Source organism: Mytilus galloprovincialis, chromosome 10 (genome assembly GCF_965363235.1).
Source record: "Mytilus galloprovincialis chromosome 10, xbMytGall1.hap1.1, whole genome shotgun sequence".
NCBI classification, from domain to species: domain Eukaryota; kingdom Metazoa; phylum Mollusca; class Bivalvia; order Mytilida; family Mytilidae; genus Mytilus; species Mytilus galloprovincialis.
In genome coordinates, this window is record NC_134847.1 from 40758299 (window position 1) to 40781437 (window position 23139).

Sequence of the window (23139 nt, forward strand, 5' to 3'; positions counted from 1 at the left end):
TGTCATGTTGAGAGCTAGCATACTTGAGATACAACACAAGGCATGGTTTAAATCATTTCCCTTGAACATGTTCTTTTTTTTTAAATTGGTGGAACACGTATGTTAAAAATACATAAAAAGACAACTGTTTAATGCATGTTAAAAATACATAGGTAGAAAACTATCTAATGCACATTAAAAATACATCGGTAGAAAAATGTCCAATGAAATGTCCATTGCATATTAAAATACATTGGTAAAAAACTGTCCAAAGCATATTAAAATACATTGGTAAAAAACTGTCCAAAGCATATGTTAAAAATACATCAGTAGAAAACTGCCCAATGCATGTTAAAAACACATCAGCAGAAAAACTATGCAATGCATGTTAAAAATACATCGGAGGAAACTGTCCAATGCATGTTAAAAATACATTGGTAAAAAACTATCCAATGCATGTTAAAAATACATCGGTAGACAACTGTCAAATGAGTGTTGAAAATACATTGGTAGAATCTATACAATGCATGTTAAAAATACATCTGTAGAAACTGTTCAATGCATGTTTAAATAACATCAGTAGAAAACTGTCCAATGCATGTTAAAAATACATTGGTAAAAAACTATCCAATGCATGTTAAAAATACATCGGTAGACAACTGTCAAATGAGTGTTGAAAATACATTGGTAGAATCTATACAATGCATGTTAAAAATACATCTGTAGAAACTGTTCAATGCATGTTTAAATAACATCAGTAGAAAACTGTCCAATGCATGTTAAAAATACATTTTTTAGAAACCGTAGTATATAAATTAGATAAAATGCTTGATAAGACCACAGAGGTCGAACCCTGAACAGTTGGGGCAAGTATGTACACAACATTCAAGCCGGATATAGCTCTGAATTTGGATCGTGATTAAATTTAATTAAATAGTTGACACAGCATAGGTTTCTAACACAGAAAGAATGTGGTCTAAGAACTTAAAAATTTTAAATTGGACATTTGCCTTTTATGGTCCAATATCCAAAATCTAAATACATGGTTAGATTCAGCATATCAAAGAACCCCAAAAATTCAATTTTTGATGAAATCAAATAAAGTTCAATTTTGGACCCTTTAGACCTCAATGTGGACCAATTCTATACCCGGGCCTACATTTCAAAATTTATTTGGGCCCCTTTATTTAATTGGTCCACATTGACATGTTTAGATTCAGCATATCAAAGAACCCCAAGAAATTTTTTTTTGTTAAAATCAAACTAAGTTTAATTTTGGACCCTTTGCACCTTAATGTAGACCAATTTTGATAACAGGACCAAAAATTAAGAATCTAAATACACCGTTAGATTCAGCATATGAAAGAACACAATTATTTAATCTTAATGAAATCAAACAAAAAAAAAAGTTTAATTTTGGACCCTTTTGGCCCCTTATTCCTAAACTGTTGAGACCAAAAGTCCCAAAATCAATCTGAGCCTTCCATTGTGGTCAAAAACCTTGTGTTACTTATAATAAAGTTATTGTGCGAAAACCAAATGTCTTGGACAACAAAAACGACGACAACATGATACCAAAATTATTTTTTTTGCAGTTGTATAAAAATATGTTCTGAATAAAAACTTTTTTGATTTTACTCTTTGCAATTACAGATGTCTTTTAGTTTGGTTATTAGAGTATATGATTTCAATATGAATTGCATTTTTTCTGTAAGATAAATTATATAATTTACAGTCGCGCAAGTATGATTTTAGCAAAATTGAATCCAAAATTTCCCAACATAATTTACAAACATAAATCTATAATCCAATAGAATAAAAATTTAAAAGCAGTAGCAAGCAAAAGCAGATTAAAGTAGAAATATTCATGTTCACATAAATACACTTTATAAATATATAATTAAAAAACAATTTTCAAGATTAAACATTTAAAAAAGAAAACAAATATATATAATGCAATAAGCTAAAAAAAATTGTCCAATGTTGACAAGCTAACTTAAGAAAATATTTTATATAGGAATGTATACAGTAATAAATAATAGTCTATGTATAACATAGTTGTAATAACAAAAAAACATACAATTAATCTCCCTCTCTCAATACATTTTAAATTGTCTGTACCAAATCTCAGTACCCTAGAACTAGAAAATTCATTGTACAATGAATTCTTTCATAAATGCATATTTCCAGAAATATTAATTTAATGTTTTTTGGCAAGATATTGCTTCTAATTATCTATTGATGTACAGCTTTATTTATGCTCTACAAATAAAACAGCAGGTCATTGGTCATATCATATTATTGTGAAAGGAATATTACAAGCAATTTTCAAAACATAGATTAATAATAAATAATAAAGAATCTTATACTTTACTTCAGAAAAATTGCCTGCAAATATATTAAAAATATTCTCACTTTCATGTATTCAATATAAACAACAAATTGCTTTTAAGTTTTCCAAAGAATATTAAGTGTTAAAGCATAAACATTATATACCTAAAATACTATGGAATAATGAGACAGCAAAATTAAAAACAATTTACCCTTTTTGTACAACATTTTCGATAATGCATAACTCTTTAGGCCTTATGGCAGTAAATACCCCGGATCTTCTTTCACAAAGTGATATAGGGGGTCTCATTGGGGGTTCCGATCCCGGATCCCGCTTACTGTTTTTTTAGATTCCCTTATCCCGCTTACACTATGTACGTAAGCAATTCTCATTTTTTTGTCATTTCCCGGGTCCCGCTAGACCTGATTTCCCGTTTTAATTTGACTTTCACGTGTCATGCTTACAAAAAATCATCAATCCCGTGTCACCCTTAGACCCCAATGAGACCAACGATATACATACACTGCTCATTATTGTAATTTTTGTATTAAATAGTAAACATACAAAAGAAACTATAATATCCGCATAATAATATCATTGTGTAACTGGTTCCTTGTTTGTCATCTCTGGTTCATTTTTTTTTCTTTCTGGTTCCTTTGTGGCATAAATAGCTACTCCAAGTAAAATTACTGCAAACGATCCAAAATATAAACCATGGAACTGAAGCAGAAAAATAAATCAATAAACGCTGATTATAAATAAATATCAAAGCTTTTTCAAAAGTAACAAAAAGAGAAAATAAACTTACAAATAAACTTGATATGATGTGATACATTGTATCTGTGCTTATATCAAATTGCGTTATCAATAAATCTTTTCAAGTTCAAGGTTATAAAATGTTGAGAATAAATAAACCTTTAAAAAACAATAAATTTTCAGAGCAACAGGATTACAAAAAGCAATGAAACATATTTTACATGTAAATGTATTATCTAATGGCTGTTGCAAGATGATTTAACTGTACATTTCAATTTATTAGCTTAATTAGATAAAGGAAGATGTGGTGTGAGTGCCAATGAGACAACTCTCCATCCGAATAACAATTTATAATAAAGGTATGGCCTTCAACACAGAGCCTTGGCGCACACTGAACAGCAAGCTATAAAGGGCCCCAAAAATTAGTAATGTAAAACCATTCAAACAGGAAAACCAACGATCTAATTTATATAACTAGAGGCTTTTAAGAGCCTGTGTTGCTCACCTATTACTGGTGCTTTGTAAATCATGTGAAATAAGGTCAAAACATAATTAATAGTATTAGATATTAGATATTATCAGATACTATAATGATATCTAAGATAATAACTAAAAATTTCTTTAAAATTTACCAATTCAGGGACAGAAACCCAACAAAGGGTTGTAGAATTTGTCCTAAAAATTGTGGGCAGATAGATCTTCATCTGATTTTCATTTTTACCTCCTGTCAGATTTGCTCTAAATGCTTTGGTTTCAGAGATACACGCCAAAATCTACATTTTACCCCTATGTTCTATTTTTAGCCATGGCAGCCATCTTGCTTGATTGGCTAGGTCACCAGAAACATTTTCAAAACTAGATACCCCAATGATGATTGTGGCTAAGTTTGATTAAATTTGGCGCAGTAGTTTCAGAGGAAAAGATTTTTTTTAAAAGATTACAAAATTGTAAATAAATGGTTAAAAATTGACTATAAAAGGCAATAACTCCTTACAGGGTCGACTGACAATTTTGGTAATGTTGACTTATTTGTAGATCTTACTTTGCTGAACATTATTGTTGTTTACAGTTTATCTCTATCTGTTATAATATTCAAGATAATAACCAAGAACTGCAAAATTTGTTTAAAATTACCAATTCAGAGGCAGAAACCCAACAACAGGTTGTTGGATTTGTCTGACAATTTGTGGGCAGAAATATCTTAAAATCTGATTAACAATTTCACTCCCTGCCATATTTGCTCTAAATGCTTTAGTTTTAGAGAAAACTGCATTTTACCCTATGTTCAAATTTAAGCCATGGCAGCCATCTTGGTTGACAGGGGGGTTATCGAACACATTTTTCAAACTTCCAGTAGTTTCAGAGGAGAAGATTTTTGTAAAAGATTAAAAATTGTTAAAAATTGACTATAAAGGACAATGACTCCCTAAGGAGTCAACTGACAATTTTGACTTATTTGTAGAAATTACTTTGCTGAACATTATTGCTGTTTACAGTTTATCTGTATCTATAATAATATGCAAGATAATAACCGAAAACGGCAAAATTTCCTTAAAATTACCAATTGTTGGGCAGCAACCCAACAACGGGTTGTCCGATTAATCTGAAAATTTCAGGGCAGATATATCTTGACCTGATTAACAATTTTACCCCATGTCAGATTTGCTCTAAATGCTTTGGTTTAAGAGATATAAGCCAAAATCTACATTTTACCCCTATGTTCTATTTTAGCCATGGCGGCCATGTTGGTTAGTTGGCCAGGTCACCGGACACATTTTTTTTAACTAGATACCCCAATGATGATTGTGGCCGAGTTTGGTTAAATTTGGCCCATTAGTTTCAGAGGAGAAGATTTTTGTAAAAGTTTACGGACGCCAGACGCCGGACGCCAAGTGATGAGAAAAGCTAACTTTACCTTTCAGGTCAGGTGAGCTTAAAACGAAAAACAAGAAACATGTATGAACTACAAAAACAAAAGACAACTACTGTAAACATGTTTATATTATGTCTCCCTGAACCACTGACCGTACGTCCTTACCTGATATTTAAAAAGGAACAGTCCTAAGAGCAATGTATAAAAATCAGCTGTTAGGAGTGAAATGTTGACGGTTGTGGCACTGGTCTGTTGTATAACGATAGTCATACATGTATACAAAGCAAACTGACATATAGTAAAACCAACAAAACATATAACTGAAAGATACAAAAAGAATTTACAGTAAAATCTGGCAAAACATAATTAATTATAAACTGGAAACACAATTGTAGAGCAGGATTTGCTTACACTTCCCGAGCACATGAGATCACCCTCAGTTTTTGGTGGGTTTGTGTTGCTTAGATTTTAGTTTTCTATGCTGTGTTTTGTGTACTATGATTTGTCTGTTTGTCTTTTTCTTTTTTAGCCATGATGTCAATTTATTTTGGATCTATGAATTTGAATGTCCCTCTGATATCTTTCACACTCTTTTAAAGATGGTAGATCTTTCAAATTTTTTGTTTGCGTTATTTTTAGAAATCAGATGATTGAGAGCTCAACCTATTCATTCTTGTTGAATGGCTTGTAAATATCTATTCTTGAACAAAGTTCTGAAGGAACAATATATCCTGGTTTTGAGATTGATTTTTAAATATCGATAAATAAAATATAAATAATTACCAATTTCTGCTGAATAAAAATTCACATTTTCAACTTCATGCCTTTCAAATACTGCACTACAATATCAAATGAAAGTCATAATTTGGCACATGAGATATTAGAATAATTCGTCTAATAATCAAATTATGTTGTGTTATACAGGTAGCTTTTTTCTGGGTAGGTAGTGTTTGGGCAAACAAACCTATTCTTTTTTATGGCCTCATGCTGTATGTGAAGATATACATTTTGAATAACTGCTGAAAGGTTTTTGGTTTGTTTTGTATGGTCAGTAGATTTACATGTACAAGAAATGTTTTTTCATCTTGTCTTTTTTTCTTTTCTTTTTTGCCATGGCATTGTCAGTTCCTTTTGACTTACCATTTTTGAAAATTTCCACAAGCATATAGCAAAATCCTATGAATTTTACTCTTGTTTTAAGAGAAAACAGTGTAGGACACAGAAACAGTTAGAATTTTTGAATATTGAAAATAAAATTAATCTTCAGTTCTTGCATGAGATGATTAAAAATTCTTCTATTCTAATTTTATTTTTCCTGAATATTTTTTGTTTACTCAAATTCAGTGATATGTATTTAAAAGGGTAGTAATGCCCTTTATCATCAGACGTCAAACAGTTAATTTCAGTTAACTGGTTGAAATTTTACCATGATTCATCAAAATATCCTTTTTGTGATAAGTCAGATGTCACAAATAATTACTGTTAGCAACATTTTTAGGAAAAATTTAACGTGATGCGTCATAATCAGTCGATTTTTTATCATTTAAAAGAAAGTGTACATTGAAGACCCATTGGTGGCCTTCGGCTGTTGTTTGCTCTATGGTCGGGTTGTTGTCGCTTTGACACATTCCCCATTTCCTTTCCCAATTTTATTTTATCGTCGTGCACCAAAAATTACTGTTTAAGTCATTTGGCAAGAATTTTTACATTTATTCGACATGAAGGTACCCCCATTACTACCCTAATTTTATTTTGTGATGTGAACTTACAACTGGACTCCATTTATAAGACTTCCAAACAATCCAAGCATAGCCAGAAACTCTGTTCTATCAAAGTTCTTCACAACAAATTCTTCTGCCACATTTGACACACCATATAAAAAAGCACCACCCGCACAAAAAATATCACCAAGAACTTTGTTGGAAGCTGAAATTACAAATTAAAATTGTAATATTAAAATTTTAAATCAAATAATTTGGCTTTTGTTCAAATTCCATGTTTTCTTATTTTACGTTACTTTTCATTATTTTTTAAAAACTAAAATATCAAATATTGGCACAAAATATCATGTGACCATTTTTTAGCTTTATTTCTGCACTTTATTCGAGACAAAGTTACTTTTTTTTATTTCTAGTTAGGATAATTGAGAAATGTAATACAAAATGTAATTTAAAAATTATCTCCCTTTGTGTAATTCTTGTTTGGAAGTTAAAGAATTATCTCCCTTTAAGAAAAAACGATTCATTTTATCTCCCTTTATTTACAAATTTACAAATATTCACTACATCTATTTTATAAGCAAGTTTTTATATAATAACATGCAAGGAGGTTCAAATAACAAGAAATGTCAACTATAAGAATTGATTAACCTGAGCTGTATTTGGCATAACCAAATCTTTGATCCGCAATGCTCTGATATCAATTATGTACCAATTTATTTGGCCTTTTTTCATTTTTTGATTTGAGTGTCACTGATGAGTATTTCAAAGAGAAAGGTGGTATAAAATATAAGCTTTTTTTTTTTTTTTTTTTTTTTTATCTTTGATGAGTTTTTTAAACAGTCAATAAAATGTATATTATCCAAGGTAGGACAACAATTTTTTGCAGTAATCTAAAACAAACTTAATGACAAAATCGTGTTTAAATATACTGTGAATTCATTGTTATTCTTTGGATACCAATAAAGTTAATTTAGTAGGTACAGAAGAACCACAAATTTAAATATTCAATTAATTACAAATTTTTCATAAGAATGTATGCAGACGTTATCAAAAGAATGAACTTACATATCGACGAAAATTGGTACCCACAAAAATAAATGAATCTACAGTATATAAAAAAAACCTCTTTTTTTTTCTTGAAAAAAAAAAAAAAAAATGGCCATACCTTGCATGGCGGTTCATAATTATAAAACAATATTCAAATGCAGGTCTTTTGTCTACACCTTGCTTACAATCTATATTTGACTTAATTCTGCTCTAGTTTCTGTTTGAATAATATCAAGATTTGATTGTCTTCTGCCCAGAATAGAATGTAAAAGGCAGCTATGTAAGATCTTTGTTATGCATGGAAACACTGATTTTCTTATTGTAATCAGATTGATGACTATTTCTCTCATGAATAAGATCCAGGCAAAATTATTATTAAATAATTCTTTTATTTATTTTATTCATCAGCTATACATTTTACCAGTATTATACCTCCATCATTATCTTTGTTATTCCCTGTTAATGAATCTGTCAAAACAAGCGCTATCAGTCCTAGGAAACACGTCACTACACCTACGCCATTCACAAAGTGGTATCTCACACGTAACACAAAATACGACAACAACAGTACAGTAACAATACTAAAACAGTCCAACAACTGAAAAATATATAAGAAAGAGTACAGAGTTTATCTCTTATCTTTTTAAATTAACAATATTAGGTCAATGTCAGAAAAATATAAACTTTTTAGTATGAGGCTGAGAAACTGGGAAAGGGCGGGGTTCTACCGAGCCCTTCCCCAGTATTGCGCCAATTAAAAACTCAAGAGAGAATATTTTCCCCCCAAAATTTGAATGGCTAATATCTCGCAAACAAGCACATTGACCTATATATTTTTTTTTGCTATTTTGATTCCTTTATTTATCCCCTATCAATATAAAGTAGTGTTTTGAAAAGTTAATTATTTGAAACTGAGAAGCTCCCTTAACAATGACACAATTCCTGCACCTTACAAAAGTGATGTAATTTTCTTGACAAATATAGCATTATTTTGTAACTTGAATATCTGAGCATATATTTCATTGATAATTTCTGGAAATGTTAATTGATATGGTGTATAGAATGTTATCGTCAATGCATTTTTTTTGTATATCTCAAAAGTAATGTAATTATAAGAATTTAACGCTTCTTTTCATAATCTTACAGGGTGTTGATTGTACATTTTTAAAATTAAGATATCTGTGCTTCAGATAAATTGTGTTTCGTTCAATGCTTTTACACCCAAATAAAAAATAAAATTGCAAAAGAGAGATGTACTTTACTTGGCCCCTAAACAATAATTCATACTAGAGGTATACTTATTGGTTATGCTGCAGAGGAAATTTAAAATCCTACATAACATAAAATGACATATGAATACTGTAAATTCATTAATTATTGCATGCATTTAATATTGCAATGCAATTCTGTCATTTTAGACTAAAATGCAATTTTATTTTTTGTGATATTGAGAAAAAATTATTGCGATTATTTCCCTATAGCATTTTTCACAATTATAATAACATCGCAATAATTTCTTAATTTACAGTATATTACATTACCTGAACACTAGTGACAGTTGTATAAGAGTATGCTTTAACGACTAGATAATTTGCTTCAACATCAGCCAATGAAATGATGAAATACTTCCATCCAGAGGTCTTCAAAATGTATCCTAAAGATCTATCTCCACGGCGACAGGCAAGACTTACAGTAAATATCAGGCATAATAAAACATAATTCAGAAATGACTGGGCTGAAAATAGATATATAAACAGTTTTAATTAAGGTCACTCTGATTTTTTTATAATTTTCTGATCCAAAGGAAGAAAATCAAGACATTATAAGTATATTTTTTCACTTGTCATATCTATTGTGATTTTATTTTGTTTGAAAGGATATTTTAAGAGGGTTAATTGCATTTATACTGAATTAGTAAATGATTTTGATTTTTTAATATTTCTTATACAGTTTATTTCATTTTTAGAACAGTACTTTCCATTCATTTTATATTTTGCCAATTCTAAATTTAGAAAAATCTAATTATAATTTATTTTTCAAATGCTCATTTCTTTCAATGAGCACACAAGTTTATAAGTTTTCCCATAATTTGTTTTTCACTCTATTAAACACCATTTCATTTGTGATTTTTTTTACTTTTCAGAAGCAAAAAATATTTTACTGTCATGACCATTAATTGCAAACCAAATGAAACTCTTCCACAGAGCCATCTCCTTTAAACTTTTGTCTGTTCAATTGTCCCATTGAATAAATAACATAGCTATTGTTCTCTGTTTAGTTTTTTATTCTTGTGAATTGCTTTAATGCATTTTCATATACTTAAAAGATAATTTTTGCTTCAGGTATTAAGCAATGAGGGATAGATATTTTGTAGAAGAAATTTATAAGTCCCAGTAAATTTACTACACAGAGTTCAATAGTTGTTGTATCTATTTAATAGGACAATTAATTGACATGAAATTAAATACCTTGACCAAGATTAGATGACTCTGTAGAATTCATGTGGTTTACACTAATTCTTTAGATTCAATTACCATTAATGAGGCTCGTTTAAATTATACAGCATTTAAGGGTGGTAGACCTTGGTTCAGGGAGATAACTCTTTACATCAGTTATGCGTTTGTAAAAGTAAAGTTTCATCAATGTATTTTAAGCATTTACCTGAAATAGATTGGAAATAATCTATGTAACTTATTTAGCTAGAAGCTTAGAATATATTTTTGAAAATGGTTGACACAAACGTACTGATGATTTTAAGAGTCATTTCCCTTAACCTAGGTCTACCTCCTTAAATACTCCTTTATAGAAGAACAAGAATGTGTCCCCAGTACACGGATGCCCAATCCACACTATCATTTTCTATGTTCAGTGGACCGTAAAATGGGGTAAAATCTCTAATTTGGCATTAAAATTAGAAAGATCATATCTTAGGGAACATGTGTACTAAGTTTCAAGTTGATTGGACTTTAACTTCATCAAAAACTACCTCGACCAAAAACTTTAACCTGAAGCGAGACAGACAGACAAACGGACGACGGAACAGACTGACGCACAGACCAGAAAACATAATGCCCATAAATGGAAGATAAAAACATCCTGACTAACCTGTAGGAGTGTGGACCCCTTTACGAGACAATAGTCCACTAGTCACAGCTGTTCCACATAATAATAAGGAAATAAACTGTCCAAGTAATAAACATTTCCAAAAATATCTGAAAAATTAAATATTACAAATTAGTTCTGTATAATTTTTACAAATATGGTTGTTAAGAAACACAAATGTAGATACTTTGATATAGTTTTAAATCATGTCGGCTCTATTTTATTATTCAACATGGTAGTTTAAAAAAAAAAAACTGTTGATTTCTGTGATATATAAGACAAAGAGAACTGTTTTTTTAGGAAAATATTAACAATTTTGTGAAATAAATGATACTGATGTATCTGGTAGGCTATACATGAATGATGATACATTTGGGAACAACCTTCGCAGCCTTACATAATTCACTTACTGTAAATTCAGAAATTATTGCGAGGTTTTTATTTTTGCGAAAAATGCGACAGAGTTATAAACATAATAATTTCAACTCGCATTTAAAATATTTTATAGGAATTAAACATGATTTTTTTCAAAATCGTAAAAATTAAAGTCGCATTGAACATGTTGAAGTCAAAAATGACAAAATTGCAATAATAAATGCATGCAATAATTTCTGAATTTACAGTAAATCCATCATTATTGGAGAACTTGGTGTTGGATGTTGATCCTAGCTAGTCTCTATTGAATCTATGGATGGAAAGTGGCCTGTATGCAATAAATATGTTCTTGCCATTTGTTATAGAAATTCTATAGACATGAAAGATAATCAGGACAAATTATCTGTATAACATATACAGGGAGATAACTCATGCATATCTACCTTTCCTTAAATTGCTATGTGTTAGAGGTTTTGTTCATTGTTGAAGGCTGCACCATTACCTATCATGCCTATAGTTTCTAACTCCTACTTTATTGGTTTTTAGTGTCAAATTGTCTCAATGGCAATTGTACCACTTCTTCTTATTTTTACATTGAATTCACTAACAATACATACTTTGTTGACAGAATGCTTTTTAACTTTATGCAGACAAAGGTATAAACTTGTGAACACAGATTTTGCTTCTTGGAGTCGGGATCATTTATTGATATTTCTGAAGCACTGATTGTGAGCTCATGATGAGGAAGGAGAGGTTCTGTATCTGTTTCCTGAACATCACTGGACATTCTGAAATAAGACAGGAAAGCACATGTAATTTTCAGAAATATGACAGGAAAGCATAATTTTTTATGTAATCTTCAAAAATATATGACAGGAAAGCATATTTTTTCTTTTATGAAATTTTCAGAAATATTACAGGAAAGCATTATTTTTTTTATGTAATTTTCAGAAATATGACAGAAAAGCACATTTAATATTCAGAAATATTTTTAGGCCATAAGGACAATGGAGGATTTTGTTCAAAAATGTGTTCTTTAGACAGGCTTATTCAATACTTTACACATCATAACACATGATTTTTTTTTAAATTAAGTTACCTCCTCCAATATTATACTTTGCTTTTATTGAACATGTTCAAAGGAAAGTTAGTTAAATAATATTTTGTGTGTCCCGGTCATGCCTGTATGTACATTCATATATCAAATATATTCAAATGTTTTAATTATAAAAGGCCTAAGTGAGTACCCCTACATCAATCACTGCCAATCTATATAAAAAAAAATAATACAGTAACTAATAGAATAGACTTGTACAAGCCACACTAAAACATATTTTTAGATAGTCTTGAAACTAAATTTTGTGACAGAGTTATCTCCCTTAGTCATCTATGCTTGTTTTTGCATACTACAGGATAAAAGTAGGAAAGTAATAGTTCTTTTTCTTAATTCTTGAATTGTCTTCAATAATTGTTCTATTAAAGTGTAAAGTTGCCTTTACAATCAAATGAAGTGCAATATTATGAAAAAGGAAATTCCAATTTGTCTGTTATTTTCAAAAAACTGACTATTTGCAAGCCTCCAATAATTTTGTTTTCTTGGGGAAATTTTTGTTAATCAGTGTTTTTAAGTGTTCAATGACAAGAGGCTCTCAAGAGCCTGAATCGCTCACCTCTATTTCAAAAGAGAAGATTTTTAAATGTTAACAAACTTTATGAGCAAATTGCGTAAAATTGTCTTTAAAGGACAATAACTCCTTAAAGACCAAACAGCCTATTGTTTATGCGCATCAACTAACGCAACTTGGTAGTGACATAAAAGCTCTATTCATGACGTTGTTTCTAGCAATGAAAAAACGTCAAATTATAACGTCCTATTTCGCGTTTTTCACGAATTCCAACATGGAAACGCTTAAAAATACGTCTCCCAAGAAAAGAGGAATTAAACGTTGCGCTGATATCTTGTGGAAATTTAATACAAATGGTCACAAAAGATACTACACTATATTTAACCTTCGTTCTAATAAAAATAATAAAATATGAATTTTGATCACGACTTTTTGCATCTCATTTATTTATTCTTTCACATGCGTATAGATTTTGTCTTATATTTGCGCCGATCTGCATTTCATTTGTTTTCATTCTTTCACTTGGGTAGATTTTGTCTTTCATTTGAGCCGATTGTGTACAGGTTACCGGGGTTATTAGAATGGTGAGAGTTATTTTTATGTCCAATTTATGTTTTCTGGTCTGTGCGTTTGTTTGTCCGTTAGTTCGTCCGTCCGTCCAGCTTCAGGTTAAAGTTTTTGGTCAAGGTAGTTTTTGATGAAGTTGAAGTCCTGTCAACTTAAAAACTTAGTACACATGTTCCGTATGATTTGATCCTTCTTTTTTTAATGTCTTTTTTTCAAAACTTTCAAAAATTGAGTATTCAGAAGGTCAGGCCGATAAAAAATTATTCTTAGAAGTTTTGACATACTTGCAACGTATGCATGTAACTGATATCTGGATGATTCTCGTAAAATAATGTCCGATCTTGCAATGAAGTTAAAATTTATTTATACTGCTTGTTTGACAAAATCTCATAATAAAAATAAAATTATGACATAGGGTCATTGCCGTTTGTCATTTGTTTCATTTCAAATTGTCTTAAGAAGAAATGATAAACATGTCGGCTGATCTGACTGAAACTTACAGCTAATTTCCTAATTTATGAAGATCAACACTTTGGTTAGCTTGCTTGCTTTGTATGTATATTTTGTATAATTATATTTTGATAATGTCCAATTGAATTTAAATATCATATATACAGGTTTACATACCTATATATGAAGATGTCAATCTTAATTACAAAGCTTGAATAAACATTTATACAAACAAAGCAAGGAAGTCAACCAAAGTTTTACCCTACATGCATTAGAAAATTAGATGTAAAGCAAAACATATTAATCAAATTAATACTCAGCGAATATGAATTAAAATCAAAATGTTCGGTGTTTAAAACTTAATTGTTGTAAATTTAACTTATGACAAAAACAATTGCTCCAAAAATAATATCCAACATAAAATCTCTCCCTTTCATTTAGCAAACATTTCGATTTTCAATGCCGGTAACAACCTTGTCTTTGTTTTAATTTCCAAAATTAGCAATTTAGATTGATAATTTTTTATCCTGTTGGAGAAATCTTACTTTGTAGTTTTCAACAGAAAAATTATTTCTAAATTAATTTTTGAATTAAAAACTTTTTGTATTTTATATTTACTGTCTCGTTTATTCAAAACATGTGAGGTAGTAATAACAGGGATTGTATTTTATGATAGATGTATAAACGTTTTAGAATCAAAAACCGTTTAATTCATATATTACACCTATAATTTCAATTTCCTTATATCTAATAAGGGGACGAAAGATAAATATTCAGAAATAATGAATTCACAAAATAGATGGAATAATTTCTTTACGTTCATCTTAGTCAGGAAAATATATAATGGTATAAAGATGTCCGTCCATGCTTTTGTATGTCCGTCTGTCAACAGTAGCAAATGAGTTCGTTACGGCAAACTTCTGAAATTGACGCGAAAAAAAACCCACACACATCTGGTCTGATATAGTCAAATACTCTGTAGTTAGCAAGTGCAATTTTTCATTTCTTTTTTTTTTATTTTCAATAATTATTGTTAATGAGGAGCAGAGGACAAAAACAGACTTTCCTAACAAAAGCGGCGTGAAAGGTTATTTCAAACAATATTCCATTCCGACGGATGATGCATGTTTCTGAAGGTTAATATTGTGCGGCAACAACATCATAAGATCTAATACTGACACATGCATTTAATCTCTTGTATTACCGGATAATAAAGTAGTGAATATAGTTGTTATTCTTGGAAATTTAAATGTGGGTTTCAAACATCCAATTTGCGATTTTTTTTCAAATAGTGCGCCAGCAAGCAAAGTTTTCTACTATGACGTCAGATGCAATGTTCTGATGAAAGACAACTCTTTTCTTCAAAACGAACGAGAAAAATACATGAAAATTACTCATAACTTTTTTGAAAGGTCGGTGACATACAATTTTTTTTGCTTTATTTTGAAGAGTGCACATGGCACTTTCCTTCTTGAAATTATTATGAAGAAATCACTGGTAGATATTTTTTAATACTAAAAACGTTTTTCATTTTTACGTTTTATTTTTGGCGGGAATGAAATAAATCATATTTTTAAAGATCAAAACAATATGAGTCTTAAACTCTTGAACCTGTATTTTATAAATACAAATCTACTGTTTAACATGAAACAAGAATTATGCTTGTAGGTTTGATATAAAGTATTTTTTTGAGAGTTTATATAACAAGCAAATATTATGTTAATATTCGTGAAAACATGAAACTGAGGTTGCTATAGCGACAAAAGTAAGTCGGTAACCCCCAATTTTTTTCATCATATTTTGTTCCTCAAATCATGAAATACCTTCACACAAAATTTTAAGGAAAAATCACTGGTAGAAATGAATAGGCTGTTTGGTCTTTAAGGTGGCACGGTAGTATTTGCATTCCAAAATTTAGGTTGCTCTTTTGTGTACCCTACTTAGGTAAATGTATCTAAACAGTGTGATTGGACAAAAAATACAGTATCAACTGAACATACTTTCCCAAACTGAGGGATGAATCAGGTGTAGAAAAATATGAAATAATTTTACATACAGATGAAAATGAATTTTTGAGAATTTTTTTAAATTTTGTATTCACTGCACCATAAAAGACCTAAAATTACTAGTGGCCTTAGGTTTCTAAAAATAGCAAAAAAAGTAAACGGTCATGATACATATTCAAATTCATTTCTGAATAGTAAAATGAAAGTACTTCAGTTAAGTGTGAATGTAGATTTTTTTGCAGTGTTAGAAAGTGGTGAAAATTCTAAAAAGGCTATCATTATCCCTATGGGCCAGGAAATACTACCGTGCCACCTTAAGGGGGATATATATTTTTACACTAAATCAATGAAGGAACTTTTTTTACCTATGCAATTTGTAAGTTTATCAATAAAAAGTTGATTAAGTGCAACTATGATAAAACAAGCCTTAAATTCCACCCCTGAGAGTAAAAATTGCTGATTCAGCAAATTTTGCCTGATCTGTAGGTAATAATGTAAAAATTTTCATAGAAAGTAGAACTTCATTATTTTTATGTAACTTGCAATACATTTTTAATTATAAATGCTCGCTTTAACTTTTCGCAGTGTCTGACACATGTGCAACCACTGAAATTTGAGACGCGACATTCTACAGTTGCATGTTCATCCTATTATTTTCACCGAAATAAATAAATTGCATAATTTCTTATTTTTTTCAACATAAGTACAGCTATACTAGCTTTCTTAAGGTTTAATTAGTAGTTCTGATGTTACATGACACCAGTAGGAGCTTTTGGGGAACCAATAAGTGGTTAAGGGGTCCTTACTTATTCATTTAGCTCTCATATTGGTATGAAATAGAGATAGAAATAGGGGTTTCTGTACATTGAATAGACATTATTTTTGACAAAGAATGTATTTATGATGCTATATCAGCAAGATTAAATGGTTTATTCATTTTCCATGCAAATACCATTAGTTGTTAAGATTTTCTGACAGTGAAAAGCACAATAAATGCAAATTGATTATGTAAGGGGACATAATTTAACTTAATGCATACATGAGAAATAGACAAACAGTCAACTTAGAGATGTATTCTAGTACATGTATTGTCAAACAGGTTACGGAATAATAGTTAACTGCAATCTAAATACTCTTGTTGTATTGCCCTCATAATCTGAAAATGTTTAAAGTAATGTAAGGCATGCTGTAAAATGTGGAATGGACTTTAATATCAGTTTTCATGATTTGGTGATTAAACTGTTTCTTTTACTCAGATTAACCATAAACAGAGTTGGCAATCCAATAATTCCTCCTAAATCACCATGTTTGACTTCTGTGTTGATTTGAAACATCATATATTTGGGTTTTGTTCACTTCTTAAGTAAAAATGGTAAGATGAAAAAAAGTGAAAATCTGCCAGATGGGGTAGGGATGTAATGTTTCATTTTTTTTTAATAAGAAATGAGTGCAGACTAGTATTCTTTATTGTAATATGTTCCAAAGTAAGAAGTCTATGCATCATAGGTGTCATGACTGGTTTCAAGTTTGTTATGTCTTGGTTAAGGTGGCACGGTAGTATTTGCATTCCAAAATTTAGGTTGCTCTTTTGTGTACCCTACTTAGGTAAATGTATCTAAACAGTGTGATTGGACAAAAAATACAGTATCAACTGAACATACTTTCCCAAACTGAGGGATGAATCAGGTGTAGAAAAATATGAAATAATTTTACATACAGATGAAAATGAATTTTTGAGAATTTTTTTAAATTTTGTATTCACTGCACCATAAAAGACCTAAAATTACTAGTGGCCTTAGGTTTCTAAAAATAGCAAAAAAAGTAAACGGTCATGATACATATTCAAATTCATTTCTGAATAGTAAAATGAAAGTACTTCAGTTAAGTGTGAATGTAGATTTTTTTGCAGTGTTAGAAAGTGGTGAAAATTCTAAAAAGGCTATCATTATCCCTATGGGCCAGGAAATACTACCGTGCCACCTTAAGGGGTCAAATGACAATTTTGGTCATATTAACTTTTTTGTAGATCTTTACTGAACATTACTGCTGTTTACAGTTCATATCTATCTATAATAAAATTCAAGATATTAACAAAAAACTGCAAAATTTCCTTAAAATTTCCAATTTAGTGGCAGCAACCGTACAATGGGTTGTACCATTCATCTGAAAATTTCAGGGCTGATAGATCTTGACCATTTAAACAATTCTACACCTGTAAGATTTGCTCTAATAGCTTTAGTTTTTGAGATATAAACCAAAAGCTGCATTTTACCCCTATGTTCTATTTTTAGCAATGACGGCCTTATTTGTCGATGGATTAAAACTTCGGATATAATCTATAAACTAGATACCTTAAAGAACATTTAGTTAAAGTTTGAAGTTATTTGGCTATGAAGTTTCAGAGGAGAAGATTTTTGAAATAGTTTATGACAACAGACGACGGACACCAAGTGATGACATAAGCTCACATGGCCCCTGTGAGCTAAAATTACAAATTGACACAAATCAAAACTTTTAGAGGCTATAAAAAATACAATAAATATATGTCTGAGGACATGAAAGTCTCCTCTTTTCAAAAGTTATTGGGTTTGAGGGAAAGATGGAAAGACAGACGACAGAAGTGAGAAAGACAAAAGCTCAAAGATATCACTTAATGCCTATGACTAGTATATTTCCAATGCCAGAATGTAAAAATGTGTAATTCTTATAATTCTTTTATTTCAGTATTAAGTAAAGATATTTAGCATTAATATAAGCTTTAGAAATATTTAAATTAATTTGATAAATAATTAATATAAATCTTAACAATCTGTGTAAAGTAAATTATTATGTAATCCCCCGAGGATTAAATGACAATATAGAATTAAGGATTAGAGAAGTGCTATATACAAAAGTGATTACTTATACTTTTTTAGATAGATTAGGTTATGTCATTTGGTAAAATAGATCAATTAGCATTTATCATCTAAACTACATGTACAGATGTTGAGTATTAATGTATTTGTAAATTGAATAATGAAAAACACGATATATATTAGTTGACCATAGCATGGCATGTTAAGAGGGTAGTAATGCCCTTGACCGTCGGGCATCAAACAGTATATTTCCTGCTTCCATTGGCATCAAATTGGTTAAAATTTTACTGTTTTGTCAAAATATTCTTAAAATATTGAGATTCATCATTGAAGAGGTAGGAAAAAAATTAATGTGATTAGACAAAATCAGTTGATTTTTTTATAGTCATGCACCAAAAATTACCATTAACGTCATTTGGCAAGAACTTTTACCATTATTGGTTATGAAAGTACCACCAATATATCTTTCACAGAATTTGGCTAGGGACAGGCACTGCCGCACATAAGGAAAAGACTATTAAACATTTAAAAACGACTTGATCAGATCAATATTTCAGTCTGATGTCTTAGGACCAAATGTTGTCATATTTACCTGAATATACACATGTATGTGCAATGACAGTACTTAAATATCTGGAAATCCAAAGTTTATATTTTCATCACTGTAAAATATACATAGGTTTATATATTATACCCTTTGAAGATCATCACCAACTTTACTATACAAATCCTTGTGTAAAACATGAAAGAATTCAAACAGTAATATATTACCATCCTTCCTACAAGATTGCAGATAGCTATTTCTGGTTGATAACAGAGACATATATATATGTAGGACTCAAATCTATGGTAGGTTCCAAATCTATGGCAAATGTATTGTAGGAAGCTATTTCTGGTTGATAAAAGAGACATATATGTAGGACTCAAATCTATGGTAGGTTCCAAATCTATGGCAGATTCCTTATCTATGGCAAATGTGACGTCATGACATCCCACATCAGCTCGGTATTGTGCATAGCGCATTATTTCATCGCTAAAAATACATCTTTTTATTTGGTGACAATTTAAATGAAAAAGGTATCAGTTGATTTTTTTCTTTCACTTTAAGGATGTACTTAGGTGAGGTTTTGGAATAAGTGTCAAATGATCGGACTCCTTGGTGTTTTTCCATACGATACAAGGTAAAATATTTTGCCCCATAATACCTATTTAGACTTAATAGCGTATAAAAGGTCATTTGACAAAATTTAAGCAGATTCTTGATTTTTTTTCTTTTGATTTGAGACCTAAATAATACCAATGCAAATATAAAGTCAAAGTCCGAGTCAGCCTTTTCCCGCCATATTTTATAAATCAAATATCTCGAAAAGGAGCTCCATGACCTATCAATATTTTTAGCTTAATTTGATCCTTAACTAATACTCTACCAGCTTAAAGTATCAATTTTGAATTCTTGATTTATTGAATTTTACCTTAGATCACCTAAGTACATCCTTAATAAACTTTGACAGCGATAGACACTTGAATATGCGGTACTGAAAAAAGCCATGCCCTAGCTTGTTCATTGCAGGTTTTGGCCGGTACAGCACATTACACCCCACTTCTTAATAATATGTATGTCACATCTTCCTTTAAACCATCCGCAAATTGTTGTCGAGTGAAAAACCTCCATCTGCAATCACATTCAAATCTATGAGCTGCACAGTCAATTGTGGCAGCGAAAATGTAATATTGCTCTATATATTCTATTGTGACGCAATTTAAAGATCTGCCATAGATTTGAGTTGTTTGGCGTTTTTAACGTCACATTTGCTATAGATTTGGAGCCCACCATAGATTTGAGTCCTACATATATGTATATTATACTTCTCTGCTGATATTAAACAAGTATAAAGTCAGTTATTGTTATTAAACAAAAACTTCTCATTTTCTTTGTTTAAATCTGGATTGTGTCTTTATTTCTGTATTCATAAAAGAACATGTTTATTCTGACATACCTGCCAACTTTTCAAAATGTCCATGGGAGTTTTAGGTGCAAGATTGCTCTTATAGTTCTACAAAACCTGCATGGGGGCCTTCAAATACACTTTAATGTTGTTTTTTGGATTCTTCATACTTTTACAAGCCTATAGCCATTGTAGAGGTTATTGTTTAATTTAAATTGTGGACAAAATTGCTCTTTCAAAATTTCCATTTGGGAGCCTCCATGGGGGAAATCCCCCGCAAATAGTGACAGTTGGCAGGTATGTATTCATTATTTAAAAATTTACCCAGTTTCCAACACAGCTAAGTCTGTCATTTAATAGTTTGTAAGAAGCTTAAATATTTAATGATCACTCCTATCCTTAAATGGCTTATACATTTATTATATGGTGCTAATTATCATTTATATAACCTTTTTAAATTTATTGATGGTGACAAAACAAGTTTTTATAGCTTTTTAAAGATTTTTTATACATTGATCATGAAGTACACATTATTACATTCCACTGAGAAAATCTGCCTTTTTAGATTTTATTAACCTCTTACATCTTAACCTATTATTTTAATGCATATATCTTATTAAATGAAACCTCCTTTTAATGAACATTTTATGCATATTAAAAATCAAATTCAAATGAAACATAATTTTAAATATAAATAAAACTAAGTCACATATGCATACTTAAGTGATTATACTTGTATGGCAGATTAATTTGTAATAAAAAGGTCCATGTAAATATGCCTTGCATGACATTTCTATCGTTTATTGTTTAATATTTATATGTGCTGTACATATGTTGGAAATTTCCTTTTAACATTTAAAATTTTTTAAAGTTAATGGAAAACTCCATATATATTTGGAGGTGCTCCTAATTAAAGGAGGCTTATACCAAGAAGAAGAAGAAGTTTTCGTGTTTATTTTCAAGCAGTCTTTTCTTTCATTGTCATTGTTTTGCTCATTTTCTTTTTTTTTTTTTTTTTTTGTCAATTCTCAATTGTTTACATTTTATTCCCAATTCCAGGCCCTCTGAAAATATCCTTACACAAAATATTTGTGTACAATGATGGATTTTATGCGCAGGATACATAGTAATGAGAGAGTTTAATCAATCTTAAATACAGTACCTCTATCAGTGATTAAAAATACCACGTTCTTTTCCAACTGATCATTTTCTCTGACTTGATGTGGCTATGACCTAGTTTTCCTACTTTCTCTTTCCCTTTCTTTAATTTTTTTAAAAACACTTCGGTGACGGGCAACATTCCGTGAATATAAATCCAGAATACGACTCACACCAGTTTCAGAAACATGCACGTGCCTGTGCTGCTGCAAGAGGGTCTGGATGGGGAATTAGATTTTCAAATTCTTAATTATTCAAATTAAACTTTGTTCAAGGAATTATCACTATACATAGTGAAAAAGAACGGAAATCAATCCCGTGAACGATAATTGATGTCTGTTTTGCTCGGAAGTTTGACAGGTCGAGAACTCCAGATTTACTGACGTCATATGCATATTAATTTCCCAAACACAAGACCAATACGGCCTTGAAAAACTGGCCAATCGACTCAATGAACTACAATGCACTGTGGGCTACTACGAGTTTACTTTTCTTGAAAACACGTGAAATTAGTGAGAAAACTGTCAACTATAATACAGTGTCTGGGACTCTCAAGATAAATGTTTTTGTTCTGCGAATATGTTTATTGTAAAATATATAACATAATCTTCAATTTGTATGCTCAGATTAAAAAAAAAATTGTTTACGGGCTTCACGATTCGACTTTCTTTTTCGTCATGTTTAAAAAGTAGTTGAACAGGTTTTTTCCATTGTTATGCACAGTGGCGTAGCTTGCATGTATGCTCAGATGCTCAAGCATCCACATCATTTTGACAGGAAAAAAATTATAAATAAAGATATGTTCGCAGCAGTTAAACTCGGAGGTATCCGTATGTAACAAGGGTTAGGATATGAGGATAACATCCAATTATTTCCGATGAAGTATGCGTGGTCTTTTATTAAGGATAATTTAGTGGCAGTTGCTATTTGTCCGGCTAGCCGGACGAATAGTACCAGGACTATTTGTCCGGCCAATGCAATGCGCATGTCACTATTTGTGTGTGCGTGTAATATTATCTTCAGCAGCACCAGGGGGTAGCAAATGTTTGTAATCTTTATATTGTATTGGCCTAATCTTGATACTGGTAATTGAAATTGTTAATTGTTGTTTTATTCATACTGTATATAGTCCAATGTGGATAACGAATAATAAAATAATATAAGAAAAAAAAATTACATAAGAAGAGAGAAGAAATCGTTTGTAAAACAAACTTGGGACGTGTTTGACTCGTGCATTTTAAGTTCACGTAAAGGATTTTGTCTAGCTGAAAAAGTTACAAAATTATTTTGTCTCGGTAGCTATCAAAGAGAATTATAGATCCCTTGACATATCTAGTTATCCATATT

At 30.5% G+C, this 23139-nt stretch overlaps 1 protein-coding gene across 5 annotated transcripts; it reads right to left on the reverse strand.

Moving 5' to 3' along the window:
- Positions 1-1386: 1386 nt before the first annotated feature.
- On the reverse strand, positions 1387-22149 carry LOC143047567 (solute carrier family 35 member F2-like). Of its 5 annotated transcripts, none has more exons than XM_076220656.1 (10): positions 21797-22149; positions 19281-19321; positions 11803-11973; positions 10814-10920; positions 9250-9443; positions 8141-8306; positions 6710-6866; positions 5724-5779; positions 5106-5260; positions 1387-3031 (listed from the first exon to the last, which is right to left on the reverse strand). In XM_076220656.1, exons 2-10 carry the CDS (start codon positions 19292-19294, stop codon positions 2906-2908), a joined length of 1146 nt encoding a protein of 381 aa, XP_076076771.1. In that variant the 5' UTR covers positions 19295-19321; positions 21797-22149; the 3' UTR covers positions 1387-2905. The 5 variants fall into 5 exon arrangements, with proteins under 5 accessions (XP_076076771.1, XP_076076770.1, XP_076076772.1 ...); XM_076220655.1 differs by having other exon boundaries at positions 19281-19350; XM_076220657.1 differs by lacking the exon at positions 19281-19321 and having other exon boundaries at positions 21797-22147.
- Positions 22150-23139: the final 990 nt, after the last annotated feature.

Bases quoted from the DNA above. Each gene is read 5' to 3' on its own strand.
- LOC143047567 (XM_076220656.1), bottom strand. The intron at 8,307-9,249 runs GTAATGTAATAT...TATATTTTTCAG, and splicing joins CAACTGTCACTAGTGTTCAG to TTGTTGGACTGTTTTAGTAT. The intron at 3,032-5,105 runs GTAAGGACGTAC...TTTCTGCTTCAG, and splicing joins TGTTCCTTTTTAAATATCAG to TTCCATGGTTTATATTTTGG.